The sequence below is a fragment of the Topomyia yanbarensis genome, chromosome 3 (assembly GCF_030247195.1).
Source record: "Topomyia yanbarensis strain Yona2022 chromosome 3, ASM3024719v1, whole genome shotgun sequence".
In the NCBI taxonomy this organism is placed as follows: Eukaryota; Metazoa; Arthropoda; class Insecta; order Diptera; family Culicidae; genus Topomyia; species Topomyia yanbarensis.
The window spans coordinates 365,828,989-365,854,992 of NC_080672.1; the positions used below are offsets into that span (position 1 = coordinate 365,828,989).

At 37.7% G+C, this 26,004-nt stretch overlaps 1 protein-coding gene across 4 annotated transcripts in view; it reads right to left on the reverse strand.

Moving 5' to 3' along the window:
- The window catches only part of LOC131693257 (cAMP-dependent protein kinase type I regulatory subunit), a 142,304-nt gene that overhangs the window by 55,604 nt on the left and 60,696 nt on the right, over window positions 1-26,004 (reverse strand). For 3 of the 4 annotated variants that reach the window (XM_058980946.1, XM_058980947.1, XM_058980945.1), the window contains exon 2: window positions 12,344-12,637. The exons of the other annotated variant lie outside the window; for it this stretch is intronic. In XM_058980946.1, coding sequence (XP_058836929.1) covers window positions 12,344-12,361 — 18 coding nt within the window. In that variant the 5' untranslated portion in view covers window positions 12,362-12,637. The remainder of the gene's footprint in view (window positions 1-12,343; window positions 12,638-26,004) is intronic. 4 annotated transcript variants of the gene reach the window in all.

Consider the following 26,004-nt stretch of genomic DNA (forward strand, 5'->3'; position numbering starts at 1 on the left):
GTACAAATCGGTTCAAAGAACCGATACGACTTTAACTCTGGAATATGCTTGGAACCCACCGTAAATTGTAAAAATCGGTTAGGAATTTGCTAGTTTAGGAACATGGCGAAGGGGGCCTCAAGAATCGTCATAGGTGACAATGTAGTCAAAGCTAGTTTGTTTGCTCAATAGTGATATAGACCCGCAATTCCAGGTAATGTTGCATCCTTTTTGATATGTATTAGAAGAGACCGGGGCTGGTTGGCCGAGTTTTGCTTTCGGAATTTCTCTACTCATTCAGGATAGACTTCTCATAAACGGTTTACAGTGTCATGTAGGCTTGGCTTTTTTTTCATTCATTAAAATTCAGGAAAAAAATTACACTAGTTTACAAAATAAAAACAAAAATCTGAACTTAAACATTTGAACATCATTTCTGATGTAAAATTTTGCTGAATCCGAAAATGAAGTCCCAAAAATTTTCAGTACAACAGTTTTCGAGTTACAATAAAAATAAATTTCATCTTTAAAATAAAAAGTACGTTCAGTAAAATATAAATATCTTCGGTTGTAGTGCGTCGATGTGAAATATTATTATGTTGAATTAAAGGTAGTTGAATGCGCTTTCGGTCGTTTGCCTGCTAATAACCAATAAAAATAAGCTATTATTAGTTTAAATCGGATGGAAATTCTGAAAGTTATTCAATTTTTTGAAGAATGGGAATTTTTTATTCTCTCTGGGTCAACTTATTGAACCGTTCCGATCTCAATTCTTTCTTGGGCTTGCTTCACAATATATGTGGGATATTCTCTCTGTTAGAATTCTGTTAATCAAATAAAATGAAGAATTTTAAGAGAATTTAAGGGATTACACCTCTATAGAGCACGAAAAAATTGCCATTTTTCGAGAATTTTTCTTGGCGCAATAAAGAGGTGCATCGAGATTTTGTTAAATGTGATTTATAACATAAGTATTGAATCAACAAAAATAATTTTTTTCGCGCAATTTCATCACAAGTTGGCGGCTGTGCAGCATTTTCCCCTATGGCATTTTTTTGAAAGGGGTCAAGGTCAACGGTTGGAAATCTATCTCACGTAATTTTTGACCTAGAGCCTAAAACTAAAGTTTCCCTGATTCCTTATGTTAATAGCAAGTGACGCACATAGGATTTAGGAAGTCATAAAAATCAACGCAAAATTTTTCATTAAAAACGGTTAAGCAATAAAAAATTAAATCTTACGTACGCCACTGAAGAAATCAATTTCGAATATACTGTGAAAATTTTAAAGCAATTAAAAATCAGTTCGAGTTACATTCCCGGCCAGCTCAAAAAAATTAGTTTCGAGAACAACGCGGTTAAAGTTATATATAGGGTAAGGTGGGGCAAATCCGACCTAGTAAATGGTTTTGGCTGTAAAATGCTCATTTTACATCGGATCAAGTCGTTTTATATACCAAATTAAAGGTTATACTTCTGGGCAATATTTCTATATAAAGCATTTTATTTGTATCTTTAGAAAAAATTGGAGATAAAAGCGTTTTTCGGAAACGTTCATTTTTGCTGTTTTCAAAAATGGTGGGGTAAACCCGACCGCCTATGTTTTTGGTTGATTTAGTTCATATATTACCAAATTTTATGGTTGTTCAATAATAAATCGATGAATGTTATGTTATTCAATTGTAACATGAAGAAAATGGAAATCAATGTCAATTTTGGAATGTCAAAATCACGAGCAGTAACACGTAAAAATATTCCCATTCGCATCGGAGCAATTGCTCGACGAATACTATATTCATCACGTTTTTGTGTTTTTCGTTTGTAATTATGAACCATTGTGCTAAAAATAATAAAATAATAATAATAAAAAAAGCGGTCGGATTTACCCCACTATTTAGAGGTCGGATTTGCCCCACCGCGACATTTTTCATTACGACGCGATTAAAAAAAATATGAAAAAAGTTGGCCTAAATTCATCTATGCACTTTGCAGGACTTAAATCAAAGAATTTAAATCCACTTACATTTATTATGCCATCACTTTAACAATCAGAAATATCTTGAAGTCAATGATGCACAAAAATCAAATCAAAAGTTGTAAAAACACACTTATTGTCGTTTGAGCATCTCAATGCAGACTAATAAAATGCTGTCATGCCACCATTATGATCATTTTCGATGCTCTACACGACAACATTGACATTAGTTCGCGTAGTGCTTCCGATTTCCGATAACAGAAGGGGGTCGGGTTTACCCAACGGTCGGCTTTGCCCCACCTTACCCTACATAAGAGTCGTTGCGGCAGAATTGAAAATTTGGACATTAATGTATTGTTTTTGTCTTCCATGTTTTGGGATATCATTTTTAACATTCTAAAGCACATTGTAGACCGATAATTAGAAAATCGATTTCTATCAACATTCAACAATGGCTTAACCCCTTAAAGTCAATCGAAACTGTGTTATCCCGTAGTACAGGTACTTTTATTTTCTTTTGGTTGACTTATCTTCCTGTGCAGTGGGGGGTAACGATACAATATTGAATATTGCTTGCTTGTTTCACTGATGTCTGTAGCAAAGCGGTTCTTTGCTTCTGCTTTGTGCGAGATAAGAAGATAGACTGAGTAGCAAATGTATGTCAAAAACGGTATTGAAAAATATTAAACTCGCTGCATTGGATACCTATAAATAAAAAAAGGAATTCCGAATTATGTGAATGGACAATTCACATACAGCTTCATAGATTCCGGAAAAAATGGATGAAATTTTATTCGGCCAGAGCCACCCGTCGAGAAGGCCTGTCTAAATTCAAAAAAAAACTTTATTGGATATGGGGGCAATTGGTCACTGGAGATATAACGAACTTCCGGAGAATGTGTGATTAACTCAATTTAAAAAATTATAAACAATATGAATATTCTTCCTAAAAACTAGAATTATGTTAAAGCCACTTGTGCCATAATTATCTCCAAACAAATTTAGTTTTAGGAAAAAGTTAGTGCATTATGTATAGCTTACATTGTGCAAGTTTCACTAGCAATTGCGCAATCGTCGCGAAAATGGAGAACATCAGCGGCATAAACAAATTTTTCGCACGCACCTTGAAAATTCGGATCTTTCTCACCGTGCCATTAGCAAGACTTTGTGAATGGTCCAATCTATGGTAAGTCGTGTTTGGAAACACGAGCAACGAATGTTTGGGTGTCGATAGGAAGAAAATAGATCTCGCTTTTTAAATGACAAAATATCCTGACTCCTGCGATAGAAGACAAAGGGCTAAGTCGCCGGGAAACTCTAAGCTTGCTCATATGACCCTATTCCACGCTTTTCTGAACTTTCTTTCTTCAACTCCTTGCTCTTCCATGAGTACTATGGCTCTTAATATTAAAAAAAATATTCTTCACCTTCCAGTCCCTTACTAATTAAATGCCGTTACAACACTTATTTAATGTATTTTCGGAATATTTTGGCAATTTTGGAAAAAAAATTGTGACTACTAGTTTACGTTAAAATGGCTGGTCCGTAGTATTATCGGATAAGTAACAAAAATAGTAAGGTTTGTCATACGATGCAATGTTTTAGGAATAATTCCACCTAGAAGTGAGATTTCAGAATTGATTTTTTTGGACTATTGCAGTTGAAAAACACTATCCAGGGTCAGACATAATTCATCAATTATGTATCTAGTAATTACCGAAATAGTATAGCACAATAGGATGTCAACCACCCCTTGCAATGACCTAGTCGAAACTGTATAACTTTACCCAAGGTATCATATCAAACAACAATGGAAAGATGCAGTTATGAATTCCTGGTGGCTATTTAGTAAATTTGTCGAACCACCCCACGCGATAGCAGCTTCTGTCTCACACTGAATATCTTTGCTCTAACGTCGCAGCGTTGTTGTTGTCGCAGTCGTCGTCGTCGTCGCTCTGTCGTGTCGTCCATTCGCGTAGGTATAATCGTTCAATGGTATTCGAGAGCAAGAGAGTGTCGCGCAAGTCTTGTTGTTGTTTTCGTTTCTCAAGAGAGTGGAATTTTAAAACCGACAAAAATACAAGCATAGTCCGCGAATTTAGTTACCTAGTATTAATGAGGTGTGGACAATTATGTTTTAGCCGACAATATGGATACATGGTGGAAATCACGCTCTATCGAAGGTAGGAAAGCATGTCAGTAGAAATAAAAATTAGTAATGAATGGGAAGAGTAATTCGCTTACTACTGCGTGAAATTACAGAGAGTATTGGGTTTTACGAACTTTTTTGATTTTAGTAATAAATCATCCAAAACGTATGTGTAATTCCAATGCGGTGAACATCAGGAACTGTTTATTATTTAATTTTTTGATGAACTTTGTATTCGGTATCGTAAATGCTCGATAATCAGGGCTAATTGATAAAAACTGAACAGTGCTAAGGGTAAGATATTCTCATCACATCGGGAAACAAAAACAATCCTGGGCTATGACCGGTTATCATAGCATTAACTCCCGGGTTTCATAGAGACAAAATTGTAAACAGAGTCGATATCATTTCAATTTTATGGCGATGACAGGCTGCTGACCTAAAAGCTTCACTAACGGAAAATGCGATTTACTTAGTCAACTTTACATCGAGTATATACCATAACGAACTTTTAATGGATTCCAGCAAGCTTCAAAAAAGGCTCATAAGCATGAGCGCCAGTCAAATTCAGAAATAATTATTTGGAGTCTAGTGCTTGGCAGGCGGGTAATAATCATTAAAGTTTGATTTTAGGATTGCTCTTCACAAAATACTCTTTTCACTTTGGAATGGCACGAAGAAAGCTTAAAATAAGGATTGGATTCGAATCCTGTTAGTACAGTATCTCTCCATCCATGATGGTATCCAATGCTGAGCACAGCATATGAACATTCAATTAATGAGGAAAACGGAGAGCGAAAGCAACGCAAAAAAGGGACAAACCAATCCAACGAGCTTGATATTATAGTGTGCTATATCTGTATGATGACTTTCTGTTTTGTTTTGGGTGCGGTTAGTATCCCGGAAGGTTTCAGTATCAAACGGATACACGCGTAGATTAAAACTGAAATGCAATGCATACCATATTATGTTTGATAAAAATAGCCTCTCCTAATCGCTTCAAGTAAGTGCACTACATGACAATTTGATACTTATTTTATGTATTAATGTTGAATTAATTATGGAATTTGCTTTTCGACTTCGTTTCACCAGAATTCACAGCCCCAATACCTACAGTGGGCCGTCCTACACCAATGCTGTTGGGGAATCTGTGATGACATCATCACAATTCCTAGATGGCGGATTGGTTAACGCACACAACTAGCGACTAGGATATCGCAGGTTCGATTCTTGCTTGAGGACATATCTGGAATTATATCTGTAATTATTGGGACTGAAACCCAATAACATACCAATAACATTTTATTACGTAGCTTCATATAATGGTAAACTATGCAAACAATCCCAAACTAAAAATGTCCGAATTGCACAAAGAGGTGGATTAAATCTTTTTTTAATATTTTGCGTTCGTGCCAAAGAACCTTTCACAGGAAATAACTTAAAATCAATGAAATCCGTCGTGTCGTTCTTGAGTTATGGGATAACGCACGGAAACCATTTTATTTTTATATTTAGAGATAGTGGGGAAGAGTGGTTCTCCCCTCCCCTCGGTTGAGGGGTTTGACGGTATTGCAAACATCATCAAGCATACGCCTCAATAGTGATGCATCGAGGAGACCGAGAGGGCTTATGGGCCTTTTTCATGTTATATGTTTTTTTTATACTCTGCACAAGCCCAAACTAACGGTAAACCAATAGCCTGTACACACTGCCGACTGACGGATCACCGTGGATTGACTTTTTCTGTGCGCTGTGTTTGCAAGCATTGTGGCAGTGTTTGTGGGCACTTACGATCTCTACCCTTGATCCTAGAAATTTAGACTCATGCCTTCGATTAGACCAATAAAAAATGACGCTCACATTCACTAGACCACACGTTCCATGCTGACATGGCAGGGAACTCTAGTTAAATGGGAGAACTCGCTTTTTTCTAACATCTGAACCATGCACTAAAAATTAGCTATAAGATTCACGGTCCGTAAGCGATCATTCAAGGACATGCGAATTACCATGCGGTTATAGAAAATAATTTATACGCGCGAAGCTACATACACGCTAGCACACGCGACAACAACGTTAACATACAAATACTCGAGCCCTTCGCGATCATCCACGCACACATAATCTCGTAAACAGGATAACACCCCGGTGACTAGGTGAACGTTTTGGCACTTTTAAATTCACAAACGCGGTCTTAGGTGTGAACCTACAAACGCCCGCGTTTGCGGGATCATGAACCGGTTACGATCGGAAGTCCCTACCCTCGAGTCTATTTGCATAGATCCAGTGCCTTCAAGTTGACCAAACAAAAAATGACGCTCATATTAACTAAACAATCGAACAAGTTAACGTACAAACGCTCGAGCCCTTCGAGATGATACAAGCAATCGCGAAGTCCCTTCGCCCGCATATATCTGAACCGTACAATGAATAGCACACTCAGAATTACGACCCGCTGCAAGTTCCCGTCTAATCTGCAATTGTACCGAGTGATTCTGACGGAGAGCCCTTCCGAGAACATAGTTCGACAGCACCAGTAGGAAAAACACTCGAAAAATAGTGGTTCTCGATTAATTAAATTCATGGTCTTTTAGAAAATTTAAGAAGATACAATTTTAAAAACTTTGTCGAAGACGCTGCAGCTATATATCTTATATTTTTCATTTTACAAGACATTTACCAAAAAATAGGGTGCTACTTAAAAAAGTTTTTATTTATATAACTTTTGTAATTTTGATTTTTCGTTAAGATGAGTTTAGAATTTTTTCAGATATTTTGAAGAACAGCTTCGTCTCAATATACTGAATCTCTAGCTTATTATTGCAAGATTTAAAAAAATCGCTCTTGCCATTTTGCTGGTGATACTACAAGGTATGATATTTAATATGGCAGAAGTGGTATTGAATGCTAGTGCTCTAATCGAAGATGATGATATTTGAAATAGTTATATTTTTCATGTAAAAATGTAAAATGTTATGTAAAATGAAAATAGTTTAGTGCTTGAAAGAATAGGAACAAATTAAGGGTTCCAAAATCATCTTCAAGTTGTTTGAAGCTCATTTAGTGTAAAGTAGAACCTAAAACAGTTATATAAATAGAACTGTTTTTTAAGGAACACCCTAGAGGTTACATTTGGATCTTTCGTGCAATGGAACTTACGGTAGATAGAGCTTGCGTATCTTCAGCAATTTTTTTTTCGAGAGTTGTCCTACTGGAGCTGTAGAGCTAGGTTCTCGGAAGGGCTCCCCGTCAGAATCACATACTACAATTTGCAGACGAGACAGGCAATGTCGCCCAATAAAACACTGCATTAGGCCAATTGTAGCAGGCCGTGATTCTGAATGTGATATTCATTGTACGGTTCAGGTATGTGCTGACGTAGGGACTCGCGATCGCATATATCATCGCGAAGGGTTCGAGCATTTGTACGTGTTCGATCGCGTGTGCGTTTGTATGTCGCGTGTGCTAACGTGTATGTAACCTCGCGTATATAAAATCTATTTTATAACCGTGTGCATTTCGCATATTCGCGTGTGTTCTTTGGATAATCGTGCGCGGACCGTGAATCTAATACTTTATATTTGGTGTACGGCTCAGATGCTAAATGAAAGTGAGATCTTCCATATCACGAGTTCCCGGCGATGTCGCCGTAGAGCGTGTGGTCTAGTGGATATGAGCTTTATTTTTTTGATTGGTCCAACTGAATGTATGGACCTAAATTACTAGAATGAAGGCTAAAGATTTCCGGACGTGACCGATTCATGATCGCGCGCGTTTGCGGATTCGCGTTCGTAACTTCGTAAGTACTAAAACGTTCACATAATTACCGGAGTGTTATCAAGTTTGCGCGATAGCGGGCATAGGTGTGCGTAGATGATCGCGAAGGGCTTAAGCGTTCGTATGTTGACGTGTTTGTCGCGTGTGCTCGCGTGTATGTGACTTCGCGTGTATAAATTCGATTTTGAAACCCTGCGGCCATTCATATATTCGCGGACCGTCATTCTGATATTTAGTTTGGTGTACGGATCACATTCTGACAGGGAGTGAGTTATCCCATATCACTAGAGTTCCCGGTCATGTCGCCATGGAACGTTTTGTCTAGTGGATATGGGAGCAATTTTTTTTTAATTCTTCAATTTTATTTATTTTTTTTAAATTAACATGGACCTAGACTGTTGGTACCGAGGATAGAGACTTCCGGACGAATCCGATTCATGATGGCGCGAACGCGGTAGTTTGTAGATTAATGCTTGAGATCGCGTTAATAAGTTTATGAGCGCTAAGACGTTAACCTTATCACCGGGGTATAATCATGCTTGCGAGTTGGTGGGCGTAGGTTGTTTAGAAAATCGCGAGGGGTTCTAACGTTTGTACGCTAACATGATTTTCTAACATATTTGCGTGTGTTGTGTGTTCTTGAATGGTCGCGCGAACCGTGAGTCTGATATTAAATTTTCGGTGTGCGGCCAGAATTCTGGCAGAGAGTGGGATCCCTTATATCGATAAGCTTCCCGGTTATGTCGCCATGAGACGTGCCGCCGAATAGGTACGAGCGTATTTGCCCGATTGGTCCAGCTGAAGGCATGGACCCAGGCTTCTGGGATCAACGGTAGACCTCCGGACGTGACCGATTCATAATCGCGCGCGCGAGGGCATTTTTGTAGGTCCCGCTTGAGACCGCGTTTGAGAATGTGTGAGTGTTAAGATGTTGGCTATCACCATTTTTGCTGACCCAGCTGAAGGCGAGAGTAGAATGGCAGTATAGGATTCGAAAAGAAGAGATAAAAGACAATATATGAGAGACGCAATAGATAAAACAGGTACAAGATACAGCTAAAGTTATGATCATAACATGAAAGACATACATTAGTACTTCACACATAGCACATCCTTTCTCAATTATCTATTTGTTACTAGTTGACTGTTGTTTATGAGCGGGTGAATAGAAGAAAGATAAAGAACAGAAAAAAAAGCTCCTATCAGTTCTCCCGGCCTCCTCGATACACCACTATCGAGGCGTATTGTAATCAACATCTTGAAGCGGGCTTCTTATATAAATAAAATCTTGCGTCATAATGATTGGTGGATTATTAACATAAGAACTAATTAACCTCTAGTAGTAGCACTTGGTGCAAATAGAAACCAAAAAGAGCGAAGGGTCCTTATATTTATATAATTCTATTTAGTCTATTGTGGCTTGATGATGTTTACAATACCGTCAATCCTCTTGCGAGAGGGATAAAGAAATAGATATTTATAGATAATAGAATAGATACGATAATAGATAACACAGAAATAGATATTACATGCATCTAAACTACTTTTAGGTGTTTGGTGATGTGGTTCACGTGGATTGGATTTCTTCAAAAACTACGTGTTTCAGTTTATTAAGTTGATCTAATTGAGCATTAACTAGTGGCTGAACAGTATGTTTAAGAGAAGGTTCCATCCATAAGAGATTGTCATCTCTGTTTCTGAAAACAGCGAATCCGATTCGTTATAAACGAGTGTTACTCGCCATCTTCACGAGCCAGAGCGACAGAGCGATTTAAGAGATAAAAACACCCACCTTCAGTCTGATCATCTCTTATAGATGACAGTCCATCGATCCGAATCGAATGACTCGATCACTATGCTCAAGATCAAATGAGTCCCCGAACAACCGAACCAGCATGTTCCCCCATTTGAAAGTAGAAACATCCATATCAGCCGCCCGCCAAAACACTCGATCGAATGATTATTAGTCATGAGATTCAGAGGTCAATGAACCAGCACTCGCTCGGATCTCCCACTCTTATCGACCAAGCAAGAGTACGCGCCCATTAGGCTCATCACCCAAGCCCAGGGGCGTATCTTCAGCAAATTTGTCTAAAATATGTCGTTCTGCAACTTCATTGAAGACAGTTAAGCTGTACCTCGAACTATCAAAAAGTTCAATTTTAGATCTTGCTAAAATAAGAACCACCCTAGTTTCTGTTCAAATGAAAAGAATGCTCTTGTAAAGTACAACAACTTCCCTAAGCATATGATAAGGCTAAGCTATTTAGTTTCAGCAAAAAGTTAAAATTCCTGCTTAATTTACATTCTGGACCATTGTGCATTGGTATTACATTCCTCTCTGATGGCTCTGGCTATTGAATTGGAGGTGATGTATGCTGCTTTTGCAGTTGTCATCATGACCCGAACAGCAGTCACAAATTTTACAACTGTTTGTGATTCAGGTTATGGTACTGAAGACCGTTTTTTGATTATGATTGCCACAGATGAGTGAGTAACTAGTTGTGATGCTTCCCGTAGAAATCTGTCCTTGGTGGGTTCATAGCGTGATTTGTGTAATTTTAATTCCGTGTATTTTATATTGTACTAGCTAATACCCATCACGCGTTGCTGCGAATTTCAACGAAATAGGCGGAAAACAAAATTTGTTCCGAAGCGCCATCTGGTGGGCAAATAATCCCCAATCAATAGTACACAAACACGCTCCATAAGAAATGCCTACTATGTATAAATTTTGACGACAATCGGTTAAGCCGTTTGGGGATCCATAAATCATATACATACAAACATTAACTTTTATATATAAAGAAAGATAGATAGATAGATAGAGAGGTTTAGGGAGGAATAGGGTTTTCCGCCCACATCCTTACCACAAAAAACAAGTTTGGGAACATAACAACAGAGAATTATAACAAGTAACAACACAATATATTGTTATGTGTTTCTGATCGGGTATGCAGTGCAGTTGCACTTCTATTGTGTCATCTTCTTTGAGTGACAAGAAAAAATAAACCCCCCCCCCCCCCATCGGGCTACCCTGAGTCGATTCCGGGAGCGGCTGCTCCCAATTTCAGCCAAATCGCACAAGTCTAGCGAACGGAGTGTTTATAGTTTGTATGGAGTTTTTCGACAATTTACATGAAAGACTACTCACTTGCATGTTCACCACTAGGTGGCACTGCATGCGTCAGTTTATCACTGCAAGTGAAAATTAGAAAGATAATTGAATTCTTTAGGAGAAGTTATTAAACTTTTAATTAAGTGATGGCCGAGTCAGTTTTGCATGGATCCTAACAGCCAAATGGTGGTGAATCAGTAGTCGATTCCCTCGAACTTTATTTTTTGCGAAATAATGGCTGAATGGTTTTTTGAAAGAGGTATAGTACAGGTATAGTATAGTACAAATTTCAACTCTACATTTCACCACATAGAGGGCATCAGAGCTAACTTTTCGACGGAGAGAGATAGAAATCACCTGTCTTCTACGAAATTGCGAAACAAGTCTTTTCCAGTAATTCTTGTGAACAAATCCATATTCTATCTCTCTTCCTTTAAAAGTTAGGTTAGCGCCCTTTGTGCGGTGAAATGTTCAACTAAAATGTTGTAGTAGAACGATGACAAATTCGAAAAATACTATTTAATTAAACCCAACCATTATTTTGCAAAATCGTGGGAATTCGGTATAAGCAATGAAGTTGATTTTATTTCTAATTCTCGACATAGTTGTAGGTAATAAAACTATCGATCTAATATTCATTTGCAGTGATAAACTGATGCATACAGTGCCACCTAACGGTGAAAATGCAACTTAGTTGGCTTTCTCCATGTACAGAGATGAGTTGAGAGTCTCATACAAGCTTTGAACACGTTGGTCCGGTAGCTATATTTGTCCAATTTAACTCAAATTTGAAGCAGAGTCTCCTGGTGACTCAGAGGCCGATAGAATTTTCAAAAATTCGTTTTATTCTGAGCAGTCTAATGGGCATCAGAAATCCAAATTTGCTGCTTGGAATAACCTGTAGAATGATGTCAGTACGGAATGACTTAGATGATGGAACTGGATAAAGGCGACATCGGTAAGTCCAAGCCTCCTTTTTTCGAAAATCTGCCACATCACGAATACTCGGCCATATAGCACAACAAAAAAACGACCGCGATATTAGTTCGAAGCACGCTTTTTCATCAACTTCACCCAATATGGTCAGAATATTTAATGAGTTAGATTATTTATTTATTGATTGACCTGAAAAGTAAATTTTAAAAAATTAAACTGTTCACTTATCTGCAAGCAATATCTTTGAAGACCTTTGGCCGTGGCTTTGTACATTTATACCAGACTTACCTGAAAAAGATAGAGAAAATATACATTATTATCTTGCTAACGGAAAAGAGGGGTGTTAAATATGCGCAGATTGACAAAGTTTTCTTTCTTTTAATAACGAAGTGGCATAATAATTGGCTTACCAGTGGCAGTGTCAACATGATTGTCCTCGGCCCAATGTTATTAAGTTGATTGTGATAGAATGATTATTTTAGATCTTCTGTTTCGATATAAGAGCTCCAGCTCCAGGAAAAATTTACTCCTATTCACTTTAACGAAGTTTGTCCTTCTGAGAATCAATTTACCGGATTCAAAGTTAACTTTATCACTCCTACCAGTCTTTATCCTCCGTGAGTGATTGTATTATCGTTCTCGATGGGTTTCTTTGTCCTTGAAAATTCATTTCGATCTTTCGTTCATTCAACGTTTATGGGCGGCTGACAAAAGGCAATATTAAAATAAATTTGCATTCCACAATTGAGCAAGCATTCCCGAATGACTAAATCGCGCCCAATGGAAAGTGAATCACAGTGTACGTATTTTTCAGAAAAAAAACAGCTCTTGCTTTCGGTGATCTGTTGCCGGGAATCGGGAAGTAAGAAAGATAATTTCTGATACTGTACAGTATCGCACAAAATTGCGCTTGTTTTTTCCGTCGACAGCGCGTACAATAACCATTCTAAATCGGAAACGCTGTGAAAACGTGCCACTGAATAGTGGCGTTATTTCCCGGAAAAAAATAAATTTGCAGTCACGCACCTAATCTTCTAGCTTTAGCTAGCGTAGTGCCGGACAGGCGTGAATGACACAAAAGAAAAATACGCGTAAAATATAACGACGACGACGATGATCCCGGTGGTGGAACGATCGAATTAAATGTGGGGGAAAATGTCGAGTAGCTCCATTAGCGTGTGACACCTGATAATGACAATGGTGGCGAAATGGTGAAGGTATGATAATTTATGATAATCGAATTTGTTAATGCTAGGAAGAAATCCGAAAGAGCCAACAACAGCATAGAGATCGATGGACGTGACCTACCATGCGTCGCCGTTGAGCTTGATTGATGGAGTTGAGTGGTTGCTTGTAGAGGATAATTTGAATTTGTTTAGCAACAAATTTTGCTCTTTGACGATGTATATTACAACATATTAGGAACCGATTCATGTTCAAAGCACTTTTACTAAGGCAAAATATCTGATGCAGTCGGTCGAAACGATTTAGATGGTAGAACGAATAATTAATGTTACAAGTTTTTCTTTCTCTTGGCTTTTTAAATCATCACAAAGCTTAATTTTTGTGCATATTTGAATTTCGTAAGCCGAGTATGGAGAGTAACACACGTTGGCAGATGAATCACACGGTCCATCTTGTGGGATGGAAAATGTATTCAAAGCTCACATAAAAGGTTCTCAAGGGACTCTTACTCAAGCCGTGTTGTCAGCTCGGTGTATGGTTGATTAGTTGGTTGTCTGTTATTCTCTTGATGGTCGTTGTATAAAAACACTGGACTCCGTAGCCGTGAGGCTACAACTTCCACTTGATTAGCGAGCAGGTCATGTTGAAGCAGAGAACCGTAATTAGGGAAAACACAAGAGGGCATGAAAAACAAGCAGATGAAAATGCTACGTTAGAGGTAGAGGATGAAATGAATATATTATTCCTACAATAATTCCTACGTCAACCTGAGTGAAAGAACAAAAAATCAAATCAATATTTTATTTCTGTGTTCACTTGACTCGTTCGGGTGTATAATAACAATAGTGTGGTGTATATTAATAGAAAGAATTACGTAGGCTTCTTACGAATCGGTTTCATTAGTCAGAGGAATTGTTTGATGAAATATATTTTTAAATAGTTACGAGCACTTGTTATACTATGAACGATTTTTTTTCCGAAAAATCCATTGCATTGAATGTGTTATAAGTAGGGTAGTGAGATTATTTTCGCCCTGTTTCTATTATCACCATACCCATTTGAAGCCGTTGGTTGCCATCTTTGTTTAACGCATTGGCTCAAAAAGTAGGGCAATGATTGGGGCACTCGATTCGAGTTTTCGGTGCGCTCAAACACGAGCATTTAATCTTTCTTAGGCCATTTGTTATTTTATATTAGTTCTTAAGAACAAAGTAAAGATGCTGATGTCAATGTATAAAGGGTGTTCCACGTCAAATTGCATCACGGAAAAAAACACTGTAAACATTAGGAATCATGATTTAGTTCATGAGGCATGAATTCATTCATGAATAATGTTTCAAATTTCTTGAAATAGTTCCCGAAAAAATATACAGGATGTTTTGACTTTGTGAACTAATTCACAATCATGATAACTGGATAATGAACAAAATGTAAAAAAATTAAAGCTGTAAAAATGTAAAAAAGTTAAAAATGTAACGAATGTCAAAATTTTGAAAAAATGTAAAAAATGTAAAAATGTAAAAAACTTAAAATAACGGAAATGTAAAAAATGTGCAAAATTTAAAAAAATAAAAGTTGTTAAAATGTTAAAAATGTTGTAAGTGATGTGTTAGAAACGTTAAAAATGTAAAAAATGTAAAAGATGTAAAAAATGTAAAAAATGGAAAATATTAAAAACATTCAAAAAATGTAAAAAATGCAAAAAAAGTAAAGAAATAGAACATATGAAAAATGTTAAATATGTTAAAAATGTAAAAAAAATATAAAGAATGTCAAATGAATGTAAAGATCGTAAAAAATTTAAAACTGTAAAATGTAAAAAATGTAAAAATCGTTCAAAATGTAAAAAATGTAAAAATTGTAAAGATGTAAAAATGTAAAAAATGCGCAAAATTTAAAAAATGTAAAAAATATTAAAAATGTAAAAAATGGTAAAAACTGTAAAAAAACGCAAAAATGTTAAAAATGCAAAAAAATTAAAAAATGTCAAAAGGTTAAAAATGTTAAAAAAGTTCAAAATGTTAGAAACATTAAAAATTTAAAAATGTTAAAAATGTAAAAAATGGAAAAAAGGTAAAAAATGTAAAAGAATCTTAAAATGCAAAAATGAAAAAAATTTAAAAAATATAAAATATTTAAAAAAATGTAAAAATGACAGCGGAAACCGTTCACAAAATAAATTGAAATACAGTGAAAACCCGATTTTATCAGCACCCGATTTTATCTACCCCCGATGTTATCAGCTTTTTGACCCGACTTTATCAGCATCATATGAAAATTTATTGTTGGTAGTTTGATAGGCTCTAGCAGACGAACCAAATTGAATTCGAGTAAATCCTTTCTTGAGCATGTTTTTCTTACTATGCTATATTTTTTATTTTTTTTCTTATCCTAGAGATCCGAAATATGCAAAAAAAATTAAGGGAGGTTTAAGCTAAATAATCAAGAAAGGTTATGAGGCTATATCTAGGGACTAAAGAAGAATATTTTAAGGGCTTCGGTTTCTTAAAAAGAAAGAAAAATATATGTCCCGATTTTATCAATGTCCCGGTTTTAAAAACCTAAAATTCACCAAGGGGCTGATAAAAACGGGTCTTCACTGTATCACCATAAAGAAAAACGTTTTTCAACCGTTACTGAAAGAAAATTGAACATAATTCTAAAACACATGATTTTTGTTCACGGTCCTGTTTTCGTTATGTAGAAACAGAATTGTTCCAGAATTCGTGGTGTTTTATATACTGTCCACTGCTTAAACATGGTATCATTCTGGATAAGGAACTTAACACCCATTATAGACATGTCTACAAGTGTCCAAATAGAGTTGAGAACATATGAAATAAAATAGATAGGTACTATTATTAAAACTATTTTTTGGTAATCTATGCACCCCACCATTCGTAGTATACGTGTAGGTCACTATTCTCGTGACATTCCCTATTGTCTTTTTATGATGACTCTCCAAATCAAAACTTTATAAGCCAATAACGAACTATCATGCCAATCACTGGCTGCTGCTATTGCGGTTCTGTACAGCTTTCAATGAATGGCAAAAGTGGATACTTGAAATAAGCGAAAGGTCGCGGCTACGTCGTTTCATTGAACTGACATTTCGCCAATGACGAAATTATTGTGTTATGAGCATCAGATGGACAGTAGTTGAATGATCACGCTGTTCGATGTTTGATTGAATTAGCTGGTTGCATTGGTTTCACAGATGCTACAAACCCTTCTTATGGATGAAAAAAGCCAGAATTATCTACTAAACTGACCTATTAACTGCCCATTGCTCTCCCAAAGCACATCTGGTCTAACGGGTGTTCAATAAAAAATGAGAATTTTTTCAGTCATGTAGTTAAAAAACGAAACAAAAATTTTCAACGAATTCAGTATTTTTTATTAAAAACATAATGTTTATTCTTCAAAAAACGTCAATGAATATTGGAGAAGGGGCCCTTAGTCGTGAGGCTCTCACAAGAGCGCTGGACGGCACTGACGTCCATCTTCCGGATACAATTCCGGATCCTGGTGGTCAACTGATTCGAATCCTTGGCCCGCCAATTATTTGTGTACACTAGGGTACTGAGGGAGCCGAAAAAACCCTCAATGGGACGGCACTGGGGCAAGTTGGTCGGGTTCCTTTTTTCGGCACGTACGTTATCTTTTTCTACTCAAGATACTCCAGCGTCTTCTTGGCGTAATGGAAGACGCCTTGGCCGACCAGAAGACGTACTTCCTATCCGCATGATGCTCATTTAAGAACGGCAGAAGAATTTTCTCAAGACACTCCTCCTGGCACACTTGTTGATTGATGGCCAGACCGCTCGGCTTGAACCACGGCTTTGAAATCTCTCTATCCGATAAGGCGATGTACAGCGTAACTTTTTTTTTAAATTTATTCTTAAACTTATTTTTTAATTCGGGGGGTGTGGCCGACTTGTCGCTGGAATAGTAGCTGTCATTTCCTGGAATATGAATCTTTCCTGAGTGGAAAGTAACTTTCCACTACGTCCCGCGGTAGTTCTTCGTCATCCACCGGCACTGCGATTTCACGATCGCTATCTGCTCATACGTGTACTCGGGGGTACGAGTCTTCTTCCTACAGATGATGTCCTCCATCTTGAGGGTTCGGTGAATCAAGGTATGAGTGCAGTGATATTTTCCACTCGTTACGTCTTTGTCATCGAGCAGCTTTTTCTTCATCTTCACCGGACGGCCACTACCGGCCTTCCGCTCCACGCTCTAGAGATGCCAGCCGGCGTTGGTTGCCAGCTGTTTTGACACCGGGCGTTGGTTGGCTGGAGGCCGGACAAAACCTCACAAAAATATGTTTTAATAATTGATGTTATATTATTTATAAGCTTCTCATATATTGATTGAAATATATTCAAAATTGTATGACTATTGGATGAGAACAAGATTTTTAACAGCCATTCAAACGTAGCTATGTCAGGATATTTAAAAGGTTGTCATATCCGGAAATACAATTTCTACATTCACTTCAAATGCATGTTGCTCTTTTGATTTTGATTCGACTTGGCACAACTAGTTCCATTTTGAAGGGAAATGAAAGAACTTTACTTTGAACTATTACATCCCTGTTAAAATAAGGCGGTCTGATAAAAATACGTATTTTTGAAATGTGCTATGTACAATCAGGCGAAACAGTTCGGAACGGATAAATACATTCTATGGTCAATTATCAAATATCATGGTCCCATTCTGCACTAAGAGGTTTAAAGAGATTTTAAATTTTGGTTACTTATAGGGAGGCGCATGGTGTTTAGTGCACGATAATTAGAAAATCTAAAGTCAATAACCACGTTATACAATGGATTTGAAGTAGTGTTGTCCATTTTTTATGATTCTATTGATATAAGTCATCAGTAAACAAAATCTTTCATAAAAATAAATCATAAAAAAGGTTCGATAGCACTGCATGGAAAAATAAGTTTTCTATATGATAAAGGCAAAACGTCGGGTTCTTTCCTCAAGCAAGCAAACTGGCATTCCGCGGTGAGGATAATGACCGAGGAGGCTGCGCAAAACTTGATGGAAGGAATCAAACGAAAGGTTAAAAAATAAAGCTGGAATGAACGTTTTGTTTATTACATATGAATTGATCTTACAAATAAAACATGATTTGATTTAATAATAAAAGTTTGACCGATTTACGCACATTCTTGTTTGACCAATTTTTAATCGTAACACCCTTTATATAATTGCCCAGCTCTAGTTAGAATCAAAATGAGCTTAGCGATCGTTAGTAGATTTCCAGATCCATAAGAGATCCGAAATTCAACATTAAGGTTCTTTAAAAAAAATTAACGGATAACTAAGCATTGTCCAATGCACAAAAAGGGGATACACCATAGTTATATGTAAGTGATCGGTTTCATCGCCCGCCACGTGTACTTAACGGTAACGGTATCTAAAATACGAAACCTTCTTCCTAGTGCAATTAGTATACCGAATGAAATTTAAATATCAATTATAAACTTTTCCCCGATCAGGAAATTACGAGCGGAGCGGACAAAACCAAACAACTACACTCTATTCCGCTTCTCCTTTCATCAATTATGCTGTTTCCCGGAAGCAATTTTTCACAGGCTAATAAAACCAATCGACGAGAATTCATCGGGTTGTAGCCCATCCCGGCTGGACAAAGCCACCCGTGGGTGAAATTAAGTTCGGGAACCGGGCTTTTCCCTTTTCTATTCGGTCGAAGAGGTGATGCGCGTCGTTGTCGTCCTTCTCCAGCAGGAACGAGTCAAGTTGAATCCGCGCCGTGAATCGTTTTGTTACGAATATAGCATCTGAATGCCAAGGAGCAACTTTGTTTTCGAAGCAGTCCTATCAAGCAAGCAAATGAAGAACAAATTGGTGTATTTCCGTTTGCTAAGCAAACGGATGATCTTTGGAGAGAGAGAGAGAGAGAGAGAGAGAGAGAGTGAGAGAGAGAGAGAGAAAATAGCGGCAAGTGACCTTTTGGAACTAAGTAGGAAAAGTTTCAGTTTTGAGAGTTCATTTTTAGCTGGTTTGATATCCGAACACAACGAGCACAAATGAATCGATTCAACGTTGAAAAGTCAAAGGTTAACATCTGAAACATAAAACTAAGCTTCTAGACGAGATGACTTTTCTTTACATATGCCAGCCGTGCGAACGAACCGAAAAAGGATCATCATGGATATAATGAGCTGATAACAACCGAAGCTTGAATTCACAGAATTCTAAAACGTATGTTTTGCGTCAGAGTGGGCCCAACAAAAAAAAACAACCAACGGTAATTGTGCGACAAAATTTGTGATAGCACACGATCATGGAAAAGTGTGAGGCTAGTGAAAGTGGCGTGACCAAGGATAATGATGGCAAATAAGCTAAAAATAACACCTCAACAAAAACGCTGCAATCGAGTATGCATAATTCACTTTTCCGCTACCGCTTCCTTTTTAGTTCCAATGGGTATTCCAAACCAAACCGAACCGACCGGCTGCTAGTGGAGCTGAAATTCTCCCACGGAAGCTGAAAAAAGCTCTCCTAGCACGCGATCCTTTGGACACAGGCAGGTTCGTGCTGTTCTGCAAGCGGGTAATGGCCATGGGGGTTACGAAATTGCTTCGACCAGTATCAAATGGGGGACGGTTTTTGGGATATTATTTTGCAAAGTCGTTTAGCCAAGATTCATAGTTCCTGTACAAAAAAATAGTATGTGGTTGATTTGTTTTCTTACCACTACTTAATATTTATCTACAAGGTTTCAATGTATCTAACCGAAATCGATCAAAATATGTGTCAACATGCCCAAAATAGGACCCAAAATGTCAAAGTTCGCCAATGCCTAGTGATTTTTTTGTAGTATTCAGGCAATCGAATGGTAACCAGTACCAAGATAAACCAAACGCAATTTTCCGTACGGCCACCGATCGTACTGCACATGTTCTGACTGTATCTGTGGTATACGATACTAGGAAAACTAGTGGCTCGCCAAAGACTTTTCACAGTAGTTGCCGGTAATTTGATTAATTTACTGAATCATTTTTAATGTTTTGTAAAATTGTCTATGCCAAGCGGTATCGTTTTCGATTTTATGTATTTTCCGATGCAACAGGTCCTGCGAGAATAATTTGGTACGTTTCGAGGTATCGCTTAATTTCAACAAATATAGCAGCATGATAGTGAATTAATCAGGTACCGTCGTGAGTGTAGTTTGTACATATTAGTTTTTCAATATTTTCTAACAAACCTCATAAGCTCATTTTTAAGCTGGCATTTGTAGAGCTACATCTTTCAACCACGTTGCATATATCTTTTGTCAATTTTTGTTAGCACTGTTTACCAAAACAAAACCAAAAAAAAAATCACGGGTCGATAAAAGAGCTTCGTAAAATAAGACTGCTCGACAAAACAAATCTTGAGTGTACTGAAAACATTGTTTTTCGGGAAGTACAAAAAATGATGAAAAATGACATTTCCGTTTGTTTCTAGTACGTCAGGATAGGTTTTAATGACCATTTGAAGATTTTTGTGTCTTCGAATAAGTTGTTTCTAATATCATGCTCAGTTGCCCTACTGGAGCTGTAGAGCTAGGTTCTCGGAAGTGCTCCCCGTCAGAATCACACACTACAATTGCAGACGAGACGGGAAATATCACCCACTAAAACACTGCTTAAGGCCAATTGCAGCGGGTCGAGATTCTCAATGTGATATTCATTGTACGGTTCAGATATATGCGGGTGAAGCGACTTCGCGATCGTGTATATCATCGCGAGGAGCTCGAGCGTTTGTACGTTAACGTTGGCATTTGAATGTCGCGTTTGCTAGCGCGTTTGTAACATCGCGTGTATAAATTCGATTTTATAATCGTGTATCCATTCGCATATTCGCGTATGTTCTTGGATGATCACGCGCAGACCGTGAATCTGATTCCTAATTTTCGATGAACGTTTCCGATGCTAGAAGAGTGCGGGTTCTTCCATATCATAAGAGTTCCAGGTCATGTCACCGTTTGATATGAGCGTCATTTTTTATTGGTCCAACTCAAGGCATGGACCTAGGCTGCCAGGGCCGAGAGTAGGGGCTTTCAGGCGTAACCGATTGGTGACCGCGCTGACACGAGCATTTGTAGTTTCACTCACTTAGATAACGGGACGTTATCATGTTTGTGAGATCGCGGGCCGGGCCTGTATGACCGCGAAGGGCTCGAGCGTTTGAGTGTTAACGTATTTGTCGCGTGTGTTAGCATGTGTGTAACTTTTTGTGCATAAATTTGATTTTATAACCGTGCGGCCAATCGCATATTCGCCTGAATTCTTGAATGATCGTGCGCGGACTGTGAACCTGATACTTAATTTTTAATGTACGGTTCAGATTCGAGAAGGGAGTAAGTTTCCCCATATCCAGAGGCGACGCGTGGTTCCACCATCAACCTGTTCAATATATCACGAGGGCCCTCAAAACGTCACGAAATAAGCAGCTGATCAGAAACGTCTCTAGTTCGATTCCATTACTTTTCTGATCATATGCTTATTTCGTCGTCGATTCCATCCAACATCTAACGAATAGGACCAATGAATTTGTGACAGGAAACTGTTCGCCGGATCTGAACAAAACAAATTGGTTGTCAAAACCCATCCATGAATTGTTCAACAAAAGTCTTGTAGAATGCTCAATGTACCGTAGAACAAGATAACATCAGTAGACATATTTTCAGTACATAAATGCAAAAAACAAACAATTTCTTTGAAGCAAAAGTGGACGGTTCATTATTATCGTTGAACCAACTAAATACATACGCGCTTACTAGTATGTCCCAAGAGCAGATACATTTTGCTAGGTTACCCAAGAAAACAAGCGTACAACCGACAGCTATGAACTTATGACGCAATGTGTTTAAAAATTATAAAACGCTCTCGTTTTGCACACCGCTCCAACGCCCATGTGGACATCGCAACAATGCACGCTGGTTCAATATTTGATTTGAACCGGTGCAAAAGAGAATAGAAAAAGCATTCACCCATGACTCTCACCTTACTATTCCATCCATCGCTCATCAAGATGGCTCCATCCAGAGCATGCGGTGAGAGTACGTGCAAGTTTCTGGTTGAACCGGTCATGGGAAAGCAGAAAATCTCTGAATTCTACTCGCTGGAGACGCTGAGTTGGTTTATGGTTCAGATCAAATTTAGAGCTTCTATTCAAAACGACACATCTACAATGAGTGACTCTCTTTGTTTTCTTTCTCTTTCGATTTTTAACGACGTAACTACATCACTTATCACTTATTTCACAGTACAGATCGAAAGACAGTGGTTTTGGCTAGGATATTATGCAAAGAGTTGAGGGATAAATGTTAAAGCGACCGAATTACATTTTAACAGAAGAGAAAGTAAACAAAGAGTCACTCATTGTAGGTACGTCGTTTTGAAAAAAATGCTCTAGAAATTGTCGAACTTCAAGGTTTGGATATTATTACTTTCATTTAAAATAGTTATCGTTCTACTGTTAACTCAAAATGGGTTTCGAGTCGGCTGATCTTGGCAACCTGTTCAATGAACAGGTTGAACGTACCGACGCGTCGCCTCTGCCCATATCACTAGAGTTCCCGGTCATACCGCCATGGAGCGTGTTGTCTAGTGAACATGAGCTTCATTTTTTTTTGTCCAACTGAAAGCAAAGACCTAGGTTGCTAAGACCGAAATTAGAGATTTCAGGACGTGACCGATTGATGATCGCGCAAACACATGTGATTGTAAGTCCGCGCTTGAGACCGCGTTTAGAAGCTTATAAGTGCTAAAACGGTCACTTAATCACAACAAGTGTTTTCATTTTTGTGATACCGCGGGCGTTGTTGTTCGTGGACGAAGCTCAAGCGTTAGCATGTTAACGTATTTGTCAGATCTGCTAACATGTATGTAAATTCGTGTGGATAAATTTGATTTTATAACCATGTGGCCACTCGCATATTCGCGTGTGTTCTTGAATGATCGCGCGGACCGGAGTTTTAGGCACCCACACTAAGGAAATTTGCTAACTGTATTCCAACAAATTTTCAAGCGTTTTCCAATGAGAGCCTTCCACCAAAACAAATCGCTGCCCTGCCAATTTAACTCCTTCTATAGAACGAATCATCAACCGAATTTGCGTCGATAATGCTGCCATTCTTGCGGAAAATTCCAAACTGAAATTCCCTTCCTGCTGGAAACATGTTTCAGTTCATAGAGAAGGAAACAAATCGAATATTGATAATTATCGGGGAATCTCGTGTTTAGGTGCCGTATCAAAACTGTTCAAGCTGGTTGTTTTATACCCTATTTGCTTTCACTGTAAACACTACATTGCGGTTGACCAACATGGTTTTATGCCTAAACGATCCACAACGACCAACCTGCTTCCGTTCACAATATATCTACTAGATGGATTCGCTGACGGATTTGCAAACCGATGCTATTTACATGGATCTATCTGCGGCCTTCGATAAAATCAACCTTGATATCGCAATAGCAAAGCTGGACAAACTCGGTATTCATGGACAACTTCTGCACTGGTTTCGTTCCTACTTCGATGGAAGGCAACTCCAAATCAGTATTCAGGACTGTCTATCTGCACCATTTTGCGCTACATCTGGCATCCCACAAGGAAGCCATCTCGGACCAATAATATTGCTTCTCTACTTTAACTAGGCTAAGAACAACCATTGGGCCCAAGGGGTCTGTTGGTGCTAATACAATAAAAAAAAACAAAATAAACCGTGAGTCTGATGCTTAATTTCCAGTGTATGCTTGAATTGAACACCGAAAAAAAGTGACCAACGAATTTTAACAAGGAAAAATAACACGTAAGATGATAAATTACGCACTATTCTATCATATAAGTCAGCTCTGCATTCATTCCCTGATCCAGCTGTCACAAAAACTTAGACGAACATCTACACAGATAGATATACGACTACTATAGCGTCAATTTTGAAGAAAATGGCATCGTCTACAAACGGCACCACACAGTGACTGTATTGGGATAAAATGGCGTCTTCAGGCTCATCTCTGGTTGTTCGTCGCACTGAATAAACCGTTTAGTTTATTTAATATCCCATACACCAAAAATGAGTTTCGCATAAAAAGATGAATTTTTTACAGCTAATGACGTAAAGTTTGCTTTATCGAAAGGTCATTTTCTATTGAACATTCCAAGATTTGAAGACGTTGTTCAAGCGTATATTTTTGACACGATAAAACTGTGATGAAAACTGAACAAAGAAAAATTAAGTTGATATATCAACTTCGTCATAAAAAAGTTGGGAACTGTACCACCAGGAGTGTTTTAAAAGAGAGTAAATAAATCGGATCTCTCGTCGTGAATTTGTCTACCATAGAATGGGTTTAACATGAAATATATCCAAAACACTGATTATTTTGAAAGGCCAACATTATCATGATCTCGAGATATAGAATTTGAAAAATAGTACATACTCACTAGCGCCGACTAGCGGATTTATTTCTATATGATTTGTCCATAATCAAGTAGCCCTTGATATCCTCTAGAACTTTGCTGAAAACACTATCTTTCTAAGTTATTAGACTTTTGAGATGTATCATATTCTACAATGTGCTGAAAAGTGATACGCTCACTAGCGCCACATGGTGAGAGTATCCCAAACTAATCTATCTTTGATTCCTCGAGACATTTTACTGAAGACAGTACCCCTCCAAATTTTCTTGTTATTGAGATACAGAATGATTTTGACATTTGACAATGTTCAACATTTGCATTCGCCATCTGGTGGGACAATTCCGAGTTATTATTTTCACCATCCAGAAGTTTTTGACTTTCTAGACAAATCTTCCTGAGACACCACCTTTTAAAATAATCAGTGTTTCGATATAACTCATGTTAAACCCATTCAGTGACATTCACGACGAGAGGTTCGATTTATTTACTCTCTTAAGCACCCCTGTCGGCACAGTTTTCAACTAATTGGATACCCAATTACTCTAAATTATAGGTCTAAGTATAACCACTTTGCCAAAGAAAGTATTGCGCTAAATGTTAAAACAGATGAAATATTCGACCACAGCCCTAATTAGTCAAAATCCCATAAGCTATGGGATTCCTAATACGGGGGTACCGCGCAGTGTGAATCCGCACAGTAGAAATCCGCGTAGTAGGAGACCCGACTGTAATTATACACCTACCCCCTCCCACCACACCGTATTTGAAATTATGTTAACATGAAGACAACATTGAACTCATCGTGATGAAGCTAATTAAATGTTATATTTTTGTTTCAAGTGTGTTAGGGTCGACATGTTGCTTATCAGGTTCCTGACAATCGTGCACTTATATATGCTTACTAAACCGGCAACAATTTTGACTTTTTTCGGAGCACTGCAAATTCAAATGGTAATTGCATGCACAGATCATATACTAAATATGAGCTTTTTTCGATAGCTTTAGTACACCCACAAGTGGTTTCAAGTTTCTATAGTAATATATATGGAAATTCGGAAATAAAAACTTAAAATCCAATAAAAAATTCCACAGTAACTCGGCATACCTTAACACTTATGGTCGCGTAGATTATTTTATAACGAATAGCTTTGTTGCAGATTGCATATTTATTGGAGGTTCCTCGATTAAGTTATTTAACTTTGAAGATCAACGGATTTTTTTTTTTTGAAAAGTCCTATTCTAAGCATTTGTGAGAAAGAGTGGTAACACATAACTTTATATGACAATATCTTTTTACTACAAAATCGGATCAATTTGCAGTCTTCGGCAATGTTGATCCTTACACCTTAAACTATATATTTGCAGATTTTGGAATTCACAAGATGACACTGGCATTTTGTACTGAATTTATTCCCTATTTTTCATATATTTTCACATA